The sequence below is a fragment of the Taudactylus pleione genome, unplaced genomic scaffold, assembly GCF_031769625.1.
Source record: "Taudactylus pleione unplaced genomic scaffold, aTauple2 ptg000209l, whole genome shotgun sequence".
Lineage (NCBI taxonomy): Eukaryota > Metazoa > Chordata > Amphibia > Anura > Myobatrachidae > Taudactylus > Taudactylus pleione.
In genome coordinates, this window is record NW_028284611.1 from 3,160,766 (window position 1) to 3,173,097 (window position 12,332).

At 39.3% G+C, this 12,332-nt stretch overlaps 1 protein-coding gene across 1 annotated transcript in view; it reads right to left on the reverse strand.

Moving 5' to 3' along the window:
- Positions 1-12,332, reverse strand: part of LOC148517821 (guanylate-binding protein 3-like) — a 54,384-nt gene that overhangs the window by 25,670 nt on the left and 16,382 nt on the right. The window contains exons 7-11 of the mRNA XM_088478185.1: positions 11,180-11,392; positions 6,177-6,258; positions 5,723-6,058; positions 5,315-5,438; positions 2,098-2,171 (exon numbers count right to left, since the gene is read on the reverse strand). Coding sequence (XP_088334311.1) covers positions 2,098-2,171; positions 5,315-5,438; positions 5,723-6,058; positions 6,177-6,258; positions 11,180-11,392 — 829 coding nt within the window. The remainder of the gene's footprint in view (positions 1-2,097; positions 2,172-5,314; positions 5,439-5,722; positions 6,059-6,176; positions 6,259-11,179; positions 11,393-12,332) is intronic.

The following is a 12,332-nucleotide window of genomic DNA, read 5'->3' on the forward strand; positions in this document are numbered from 1 at the left end:
CTTTAGATGCAGCCATAGATATTCTCCAACTTCACAATAAATTAATAAATTATCCCTCCTAAAAAGTGATTGTGTGATGCCTCCTATATTGCTATTATGTAAGTCAGTTTTCCCAGCTCCGGTATACTACAACCTGCCAACAGATCATGTTTTCAGTATTTCTTCCTCAAATATATTAACATCTACAATGACTTGGTCAGTAATTATACCACCAAGCTCCATAAACAGAAATACAGATTTGCCCAGCTACACATTTCTGCAAGCAAATACGTGCACTGCAATCGCACCTGTGCGTCCATAGGATTGCATTGTGCGATCGCAGTGCATGCCGTAGCGTAACATATGAAGGTGTGGGTAGTCGCATGGCAGGATGCGTGCGCATGTTTTTTGCGCAATCAGCAACAATGTAACTGGGCGCATCTGTACCGAAAACCTGACCTGTTGGGAAACCATGATCTTGGTTTACATGCCTCAAGGAATAGAAGATTCTTCTGCATGGGATGTAGTTATGAGACCCAACGGGGGAAGCCCGACATGGGACTTAAGATAGGCATCGCAATACCGATACCTATCTTAACCCTGGCACCGGATTGCCAAAGGATGCCAGCCCAAATGTGGTAAGTCTGGGGCACCCTTACCCACGGGGGGGGGGAGGATTAGGTTTAGGTAGCATAGCGGGATTGGGATTTGGTTGGGGGTGAGGTTGGGGTTAGGCACCCCTAGAGGGGAGGCTTAGGCACTAAGGGGGGAAGGTTAGGTTTAGGCACTAACTGAAAGGGCTAGGGTGCAGGGTGGGGGGGCTAGGGTTAGGCTACAAGAAGGGAGGGTTAGGGGGGGGAGGGGGAAGGGTAAGTATACTTACCCTACCCCTGTTGAGATACCCACCATCGGGATGCCACTGTCTGTATTCTGGCAGGAGGCATCCGACAGCCGGCATTACATACCCATTCCCTTCTGCATACAGTATATCTGGTTTCTAGCAGATAAATCTAATCTTTGATATAAAATACCCCTTTTACAGCAAAATTCCAGTCTAAACCAGGATTTGGAACTTGGTTCCAACTCGGGACAGACCACGTTCACATTGCAGCTCTGACCTGGGTTGTTCCTGGGTCGGGCCATTTACATTGCACATGGGTGCAGTGTTAAGATTTTTGTTGGCACTTGGAGATGACATCATCTCTAAGTGCCGATGAGCTGGCTGTTCCTACGCTGTAAACGGGACCTGTTTACACTGCCCCACAACCCGGGAATATCACTGTCCTGATTTCTGTCATTGTTGCTTAGTATAGCAATGTACTTCTCATATTTCAGTAGAAGCCTGACTGTTGGAATACTAAATATATTGCTGTTAAATTGCCCCCAGATAAAGGATATTTATGCCAAAATCTTAAATAAGTTTTAGGTTGAATTAAGTGAGATAGTCTAACTTAGCCTGGATAAGCAGATCATAGGGAAGGTATAACAATTCTGCTGGCAGTACCAAAAATACAACACCTAACAAAAGAAGGATCTCTTACTTGGGTCCATTTGAGGCAGAATTGGATCCACATGATCGGGGGAGTGCAGGTAAGTAACTTTTATTTATGTTGCCTATCTCCCCCCAAATCTGTATTATTAGTTTTAGCTGGAATCATCAATAACCTTGGATATGGGTGTCGATTGTGTGCAGGATAATATGCGATCTCGTATTATTAAATCAAATGACCTGAGTAATGACCCGAGTAATGACCTGAGTAATGACCTGAGTAATGACCCGAGTAATGACCCGAGTAATGACCTGAGTAATGACCTGAGTAATGACCTGGTTTACACTTTCATAGTTGTAGTTTATATTTTGATTGATCATCTTTCCCTTCTTTGGCTTTTATGTCATATTATCAACTATCTCTCGTTTCAGCAGTTTCTAAATTTTGTTCCCATCTAGGAAAACGATATCAGCACTTACCGGGTGTGATGTTACTGGGAACTCACGTGGACCCATCACTGGTAATTAACTGTATCCTCAAAACATGAATTACAATGTGAGATCTTATATGCTGTTATTAAGGATTAAAATCAAAGCAACGTGTTATAAACATTTTGTCATTGATTTACCAGTTAGTTTTTGGGCATATTTTAGGAAACCTCTGATGCTTTCAAATCCCTGATCACTGAGGGATTGTTCCGAACTGCAAAAAGAAAACAAAATAGAAAATAAATAAAAAAAGATTATTGACAACCCCCCTTTCAGGGCTACAAAAGAGTGCACCAATGTGGAATATATTGTTAATGAAGAGGTCACACTTTAGGGCGGATCAGAAGCTTGAGGACACTGGTTCCTGGGGCTAAACTGAGTTTCAAAACTTTTGCAGAGTGACTTCCACAAACTAATGTTCTGACTGTGTCCCTCAGATGGTGCAGCCATGGACAAATTGCCATGGGTGTGATCATGTCATTCTTTAACCTCAAGATAAACAACATGGTGGACAGTTTGGTGCCAATTGTCGAGTTCTGCTATTATAGGGTGCATTAATTGCAGTGGCCCTCTCTCATCCAATCAGCAGTCCCCACCCACCCTACCTCCCATGGCCAGCTCCATCTTCCCAGTGATATTCAGGAAGATGCCACATGCAAAGTCTCTGGCACAGTGCCAGAGTCTATGCTTTCACCACATGGTGCCATCTTTCTGAAGATATCACTGGGAACATTGGCTGGGTATAGGGTGTGTGGTGTAGGGACACCTGGACTCAGGGACCCATGTGCACTGCAGACCCTGCACCTATTATAAATATGCATATGCCATGAAGTACCATCTTAGAAGCCAAAATTACATTAAGTGATCCTGCATGGAAAGAGGGACAGCGTCTACCCGCAGTGTACACAGGATCCTGATTTCAGTTCATGCAGTAACCTACAAGAACCCTTCTGTAACAATATGGAATTAAGAGAGATATCGGGTTCTGTCCGACTACATCACCTACTGGGAAGGTTCAGCTGTTTTCTTCACTACAGAGGGACAACACATCTAAGTTACTTATTGCTGAGAAAACCAAGTTCAGCTGAACCAGCTCTCCCAGCAGTGGCTGTGCGTATGTGTAGTGTTATTTGTTACTTGTCTACATTATTGTACTGTATTGTTTTACCCTGTACTGTCTTATTGTTTTGCCCTCTGTATGGAGTGGCGGATCACTTGTGGCACACTATAAATAAAATAAATGTACAGTACATTGCTAGGGGCTACAATTGAATACCAGCGCTTGGAACTGTACTACAAAGCAGTTTCTGAACACTAAGGGCCTGATTCAGCAAGGATCACTATTAAAATCGCTTGTGCATGGAAATCATGGACAATTGTTGCGTACTGTGCATGCGTATGCATGTGCGTGAATGCGGCTCTGCGATCGCATTGAGATCACAGAGACCACGTGGAGCAATCGCAGAGTGATTGACAGCATGTCAGCATTTGGGGATGGTGACGGGGCAGGTGTTTGGAGAAACGTAGGTGTGCCAATGCGTTTGAACGCCGTTACAGGGGGCGTGCATAAATTAGCCACTACAACGGCATACGCAGCCTGAGTACTCTCTGTGTCCAGGAAAGTTAGCAATTTACAGTATAAATGAAGTCTAACCTACTGTAATTATGCAAGTGTACTTCAATGTTACCTATGTTTTGTCTGGATTACAAGGTATTATGGATGTGCGAGAGGGGAAGTAGGCATCTGCATATAGCTTATGCAAATGCTTTACAATTGCACTTATTATTATTATTATTATTATTATTATTATTATCATAATTATTATTATCCTTTATTTATATGGCGCCACAAGTGTTCCGCAGCACCTTACATACAGTAGTACAGTACATAAAACTAGTAAGGGAACAAGAAACAAGTAACTTTTAGTACATTACAATGCAGGACAAGGACATGGTTTATATACATTGCTGCAATAGCAAATAAAACACTCACAATAAGCAGCAGGAAGTTGGCAGTCACGTGATAGGTGCCCTTGTAGGGAGTAAGGAGTAGAAAAAAAGAGAAGAACATGAGGGAAGAGGTCCCTGCTCGTGAGAGCTTACATTCTAAAGGGGAGGGGCAGACAGACAGGCGTGACACAGAAGGGGAAGATAGGGAGGAGAGAGCATGACATAGGTTAGGATGAGGGCTGGAAGGCTATGATGATGAAGTAGGGGGTCTTGAGAGCTTGTTTGGAGATTTGTAGAGAGGTGAAGAGTCTGATAGGAGAGGGAGAGCGTTACTTTTGTACCAGACCTGCGTGCGCAATTGCAGCTGCCATCGTATCAGCGATACTTGCTGAATCAGGTCCTAAGACTGGTTTGTTCCGCTATCAGTATTGGAAATAAACTGTCATTTCCCACTTGTCTCCTACCCACCTTGCACACAGATGCCTAGGTACACCAATGGGGTAGAGCTGGCACTAAGTATCTTGTGTTGTTAGCACCACTACTCTAGGTGTCTCCTTTATCCAGGTCCCTGTAGAATATAACTAATTATATATTATGTATAATTTGCTAATAATTTTAGTGTATTCGGCTGAATGTTTTTTTACCAATGTGTTTTGCTCGGTTTATGTTCAGAATGACGAAAGGCCATTTTTCCCTATTTTTAAGGTTAGGCTGCATTTTTGTTGGGTTTAGGGTTGATAAGTCTATAGAAAAATTTCTTATCGACATGCTGGCTGCAGCATTCACAATGTCGACATTATGTCAGTGTTGTCATTATGAATGATGAATTTAGAATATGTCGAAATTAAAAATGTTGATATTTGGTACCATACCCATTGGGCAGAGGCAGGACGCACCACCTTGTGATGTGGTAGGTGCCAGACATTGACTTTACCATAATAATCTCTCTGAATTTATTTCTAAAAAGTTAAGTATGACATAAATGGGCACTATGTATCATTTATTGTGGCAGCCATGTCCCAGGTGTACAAGGAAGGGAATAATGCTATATGGCATTATAGAATTTAGCTGGGCATCTCTAGGTTTGGGAGACCGATGGTGAGTAACACAGGCTGTCACAGAACGGGAACAGGTTTCATTCCTTTTTTGTATTATTGTAGCTAATGTAGGGTAAAACTTAATGTATTACAACTGGTTTGGATTGGACTAAATGTCTTTGGCAATATGATCTATGATGCAAGGCGTGAAACAATGGCAGTGATTTGGGGTTTTCACCTTCCAAAAACAATCGATAATAGAACAAGTCCTGTGATTTGGAGGTGGCACATTGAAAATGCTGCTTACAGTAGTACATTTTCCCATTGGTGTTATATAGAAAGGTTCCAGATTGCAGTTACAGATATGTACCTGTATATAAGAACGGGCACTATGACATCCAGGTTTTCCTCATTTCCTTCCTTTGTCAACACTTTGATCCTTTCTTGTAGGCTCTTGTTCCACAAAACAATCTCATCTAAAGGCACAAAATTACCTTGGAGAGAGAAGAGAAAACTATGGAATACATATGCATGGTCAGCTACTTTTTAACAGCTCTTAAATGGGGATTAAGCCATAATTCCCATAGACATCTACATATATAGTAGGAAGCAACTAAAATTAAGTGAGTCCTAGACAAATTCCTGATTTCTCCAGTGTTAACCTTTCATATACTGAGAGAAGGTGAAGAAACCATTTTCTCCAGAGAAAACCTCAGAGAAAGGGCTTTGCTCAACTTTATAGTCTCCCAAATCTTATGATCAAGAAGAAAGAACTTACAGAGCTGAGCATAAATTTCCCAGGCTTCAGGGGAGTCCATCTTGCCGAATCCACGATTGTCCACGATGGTGATACTATCCGTGAGCTCGTACCCTCTTCTGTCTATAGTTTTCCCTCCGTCTGATGTGGCTTCTCCTGCTTGGTCCTGGTATTTGTCGTTTCCCACCACATACAGGCAGGAGTTTACGAAAGAAGACTTCCCATGGCCGGCAAAGCCAAAGAGTTGTATAAGCATCCGGTGGAAGCGCTCAGTAGGCAGCTGGTAGCTCTGAATATATGAAGTGAGCTGGTTACAGTCCGATGGGTTGGTCACTTTAGTTATTTTGGGCTTCTTAGCTGGAAGCAGAGATATATAATCAAATAATCGGTTGTATTTCCTATCACAAGCTATTTGTAAGGTCATATTCCTGTATTGTTATGGGTTGGTGGAATACTGTATATGAAATTGTCCCACCTGACAAAGCTTTGTCTGTCTGTCGGATTATAGTTTCTAGGTCCTCCAATTGTTTCAAATATTCCTGAAGAACGTCTTCAGCCTTTAAATAGAAACCATGACTTGTTTATTATTAGTATTACATGTTACTATACTGTATATCCCTAGTAACTGTACTTAATATTTATGCATCAGTTATTTTCCACAAAGGTCTAAGTAAATCATTAGTGAAACCAACAACTCCCAAAAGAGTTCTTGAATATCATGGATAGCCAGAGACGTCATACAACTACACAAACAGCTAGTGCAGATAACAGTAACACATTTATTTCGCAGTACAACAAATGTAAATGGAGCAATGTTTTTCACTGGCTCCTAGTCCACTAATCAGGAGTATAAGTGAGGTATTTGTTATGCATGAAGCATATAAATCTCTGTGCACCATCCTTACTTACATTTGCTCGATCCAGTACACCATGCTACATCAGCAGAGAGATTGAGCAGAGAGATTATACCGGTCATATTTAATGATTTCAGACAGATTGGATTCCAGCCATTCTTTTTTGTATTTATATCATTGTTTGTGTGTATATATATATATATATATATATATATATATATTTATATAATTATATATATATATATATATAGAGATTTTTTTTTTTTGTGGATATATATACACATGTGTCAGATTGTATATCTCAATGAATTATGCATTCATTTACCAACATTGTTTAAGCGTTCCTTAGCCTTAGAGTATTATTTTTCTCCTAACAGCTTTTACTCAAATACTGCTCACAGCTCTGACAATATTATTACATTTGTGATGGAAATAAATATTTAGCTTAAAATAAAACTAAGTGTTTTTTAAAAAGTGCTTGTTGCATATGAGATTTAAAAAAACTTTCTTTAAATATGTCCCACAAACCCAAATGCTAGACACCTTAGTGTATATTCCTCTCAAACTCCAAAAGTAATTCTATTTAAAATGTTCTATAAAAAAAAATACACATAAATTAATATTGTAACATCCTCTGCTTTAATTAAGAACTCATTATCGTTAGTAAAAGATCTTTGTCTTTCTTCTTGCCAGCAAACAGGAGCAAGTCAGCTTAGTGGACAACTGGAAGTGCACAGTTATATTACATGGTGTCAGTATGATATTAAAGCCCGGGACCTCTGTTCTATTTCTGCGCCCCTTTACAACACTGCCGCCTGGTTCTGAATCTCCTCCACTTTCTAAATGAACAAGATTCTAAAGTTGCAGGTTTCCTGGAGCGATTAAGAATCATAGATCCCACTGCTAAACATGACCACCTTCACTTACTGACGCAGATGTGATTCAACCTGACTGGGATTTTGGCAAGGCATAAGTGACTGTGGTCAGGAGGTCACTTTTATCCTCCCAGATTTCCGGCAAGCTATAAGATGTCAAACAATTACTATACCAATTACTTAGTTACTTATACCATAACTTTGTGGGCAAGCGTAATATCAGCATATCAATTAATATAATTTTGCTATCATATAAATCTATTAATACTTTAAAACATATAATTGCTATATCAAACATGATATGATTTGAATACAGTATGCTCATTTATAAAAAAAAACATATTACCATCATTATATGAAATATGAACAAAAATATATACACTCATATATACATTCATACAGAAAAAGAGATATTTATACAGAAAAGTAATAATTATATTTTGCAGAAACCATTTTAATTCGTAATCTGCATTAAGCCCATTTCTACTTAATGTACCTATCTCACAAATCCAGCGCATTTCCGCTTGTGCTAGAACTTTCACTATATTATTCTTTCTCCAATTTCCACTAACTTGTTCAATGATTGTAAAATGTATTTATATCATTCACAGAACATGATTGGTATTCTTTAAAATGTGCTGACATAGAATGGTTTTCCACACTTTAATATTACACAACTGTTCTGCCATTCTTATTTTAAATTATCTACTTGTTTTTCTTATATATTGTTTCAAACATTTAAATTGTACCAAATACAGTATATTATATTTTTGCTGTAACATATTACGAACTGTTTGATACAATATTCCTTTTTAGTTGTATTGGATACAAATTTCTAAATCTTTCCCCCTTCAGTACTTTTATAGTTCCTGCAGCTAATAAATAGGCCACATCTATAACAGCCCTTAGATTTAATTATTTTATTACACATATTTTTTGGCAATATAGGAGCTTTTTTCTAACTGATCTTTTATGTTAGGAGCCTTCTTGTGTATCACTACTGGCTTGTTGTGGGATCGGATCTTTTAAGACTGTATCCTTAATAAGGATATTCCTATGGTAACCCAGTTTATTTTCTATTTTATTATTATCTCTAAAGTTCTTCTCTATATACAGTTATCTGATTCACATCCTCTATTAATTTATCCAAGAAAATATGGTTATAGCCTTTTCTTAAAAATTGTTCTCTCATTTGTGAGGCTTCTTCTTTATAGACCATACTTTCCAAACAATATTATTTAATGCACCTAAACTGACTCCCTGGAACACCTTTTAACCAATTCAGATAATGACTACTTTTAACATCTACAGTATGTAAGAATTGCTATCAGTAGGCTTATAAACTTCTTAGTACAAACCTTTATTTTTTAATATATATATTATGAGGTCTAAAAAATTTACTTCTAACTCACTTATGGGATAGGTGAATTTGAATCTATAAACATATCTATATTTAGGCCTTCTCAGAACTCACTACATTTTTCTAAACTCCCCCTCCAAACAAAAATTAAATAATCTACTGTATATACCGGCTCCACCCCCAGCTCTCACCAAATATGACGTTCCTCCCAGAAGCTCATATATAAATTGGTGAAACAGTGGGTGATTCTCGTACCCATTGCCATGCCAGACCGCTGCAGGAAGAAGCAATTTTCTTCCAAATGGAAATAAAAAATTTTTAAGTATAAAATTGATGCCGTGTAATATGAAGTTTTTTAAAGTCCACATCAATTTCTTCCTGTACGTAAAAGTGTTCTAAAAGTGTTCTAATGCCTTAAGGCCCTTCTCATGTTAAATAAATGGGTACAGAGATCCTACGTCTGCTGTTGCGAACAAGTACGCTTCTTTCTATTCCACCATGTTAATTTATTAATAACATCTTTTGAATCTGTCTGATACAATTGTCCTATCATAACCATAGGTTCAAGATAGTAATTTATCATTTGGGTCAAATTGGATGTAATGGAACCTACCCCTGATATAATTAGTCAGTAAAGATTTTTTTTGTCCCTGTGGATCTGAGGGAGCCCATATATTACTGGTTTAACATGATCTAATATTTTAATATAATCACTTTCTTTCTCTGTTAAAACATCTTTTTTAATGATATTTATTAAACAAAATATATAGTTTAGATTTTTGTTTATCATTTCAATTGGGTTCTCTCTTAAAGCAATATATGTTACAGTATCCATAAGTAGTTCTTGTGGTTTCTGAATATGCTCTTCAGTATTTATTAGTATCACTCCCCACCTTTCTTTCTTTGTCATGTTATTTGTTTAGTATATGTTTTTTTTTTCATTTTTTTACCAAAATCCTTCTTTTTCAGGTCCTCCAACACAAGTTTGCTAAACATTTCTACAAATCATTTCCTCACATGTGTGGGTTTGAAAAATGATTTTTTTGCAAAAGTCATTTTGTTTTATGTTTATATTTTTTCTCTTCTTCCACCTTCTCTTTATGGAAGAATTTTTTTAGAGATAACTTTTTTACAAACTTTGGAAAGTCTACTTAGAAATCAAATTGTTTGGAAAAATTATTTGGGGCAAATTGTAAGCCCTTTCATAAAACATTTTGTCATCCTTGTTAAAATATGTGTACTATTATTATATATTTTACTCTCCCCCATATATTGAATTTAACATTATTCTTTCTTTTTTATTGTTGTCTCTTTTTTTGAAGTTTTTCCTTATTGATACATTTTTTTTAAATTGCACCTCTCCTTTTCCGTCTTTTAAATTTTTTGTGTTTTTTTTATCTATCTCAAAAATCATAGTTTGAGGGATAGCTGTTGCTTCTCCCTTCTGAAAAAAATAAATATATATATATATATATATATATATATAAAATCTTTCCTTATGTTGTACTCCAAGGGATCATATCTGTTGCTTAAGGGGATGGAAAAACAATTAGTTACTTATTGTCTATATGGTCTACAGGGATTGTCTATTACTATTCCTATGTTTATCAATTTCATATATTCCATTTCGATAATACAGTAGGACTCCCTTTTCCCCTTCATTTTGAATGAGTCTTTATAATTGTTACTATAGGCTCTTATTTTATAGATTTTTTTTATCCCTATCATCCTCATATACATTTTTCAAAGGTAAGAGTTATTTCTTATCTTCTTATCTTCACGTTTCCTGTTCTAATATTGAAACATCCTCAAAATCTAAATACTCAAGTTCACCCATTTATAGATCCAAAAGATGCAACTGCATCCACCTCTGAATCATCCCCATAGTGTTAATATACATGTGTGGGAAGCAATGCTCAGCCCAGCATAGTCCAGGAAACTTGTCCTCCCTCGCTTGCAGCACAATGTCATAGGTACAGTAGCTGGAGACAATAAAGAACTGACTAGACTGTTAGGTGAAGAAGCCGGGTGGAAAATGAGAAAACATAGAATATACATTGCAGTAATACACTGATCAGACTAATCCTCCTCCCCTTGCAGCACAATGATATATGTAGCTGGAGGCACTGAGGCACTGGTTAGAGTTCTAGGTGTGGAGTGAGGGATCACAGAATATACATTACAGTAACACACTGATCAGACTAATCCTCCTCCCCTTGCAGCACAATGATATATGTAGCTGGAGGCACTGAGGCACTGAGGCACTGGTTAGAGTACTAGGTGCTGAGTGAGGGATCACAGAATATACATTGCAGTAATACACAGATCAGACATTGCCAAAGGTACAGATCAATATCACACTAATAACAAGAACCAATCTTATCTCTACCTTTACGCCTTTGTCGGGTTCTTGGTTATATTTCTTTATTATTCGGTCTTTGTCTGTGACAAATCTGTTGTGTCCTCCAGGAACGTGGTATTTCTGTTCTTTTATGCACTTGTCCACGCCGGACATGAGCTTCTCAATAACAACTTTACATTTGTTCCTGGAGGAATCTTCACAGGTCTCCCAAATCCTCTGTCTTTGTTTCATCAAGTCATCCTACTCCCAGAAATAGGAAAGTATAATAAAAAAAACCAGAAAGTTAGAAAACATGTAATGCAACCGGAATTAATATGTTATACCGCCGGACGCATGGTTCAAATCTTGACAGCGGAAGCCTGGCAGCGGTGAAGATCCCGAACCTAAAAAGGTAAATACAACTAACCCTATTCTACCCCCTAACCCTCCCTTAGGGGTGCCTAACCCTAACCTCCCCCCAAGTGCCTAACCCTAACCCCCCCTTAGTGCCTAAACCTACCCCCACTTTCCCGCAGCCTAAACCTAAGTCCCCTGGGGGGTGCCTAACCCTAAGCTCCCCCCAGGAGCCCCTAACCTAACCCTTACCCCCTGCGGCTGTCAGCACCAAGTGCCTGCCTTACCTTCGATCAGTATGCCAGGTGTCGGGCTCAGGCCCGCTGAGAGCCGCGGTGGGCCCGGGGAATAGGGGGCGTGACCTAATCGTGGGAGGCGTGGCCACACCCCCTTCCCCCCCCAAAAAAAGATTTGCAGCGGCGCTGCGCGCTGGGGAGGGGGGGCTCTGGGCCCCCTCAGCCCTGCTCAAAGCCAGGGGGGGCACGATCAGTGTGATCGCTCCCCCCACAGGCATAGGAGACTGCTGTGGCTGCTGCTCAGCAGCCATGAGCAGTCTCCACTGCAGCTCAGCAAACGCTGAGAGGGAGGGAGAGCGGAGCCAGACCCGGGCCCCTGTCAGGCCCCTCAGGAAGCCCGGGCCCCGGTAATCTGTACCCGCCCCCATCCCCCTCTCGGCGGCCCTGGTCGGGCTCCCGGCGTAGGTCTAATGAAAGGTGTCGGGATTTCAATGAGTGTCATTAGTTCCTTGCCAGGATTTGACAGTCGGGAAGCCAGCAGTCGGCATTGTGACTGTCGGCTTCCTTACTGCATCTCTTGCAACCTTCTAGAAATATCCCTTTCATCAGTT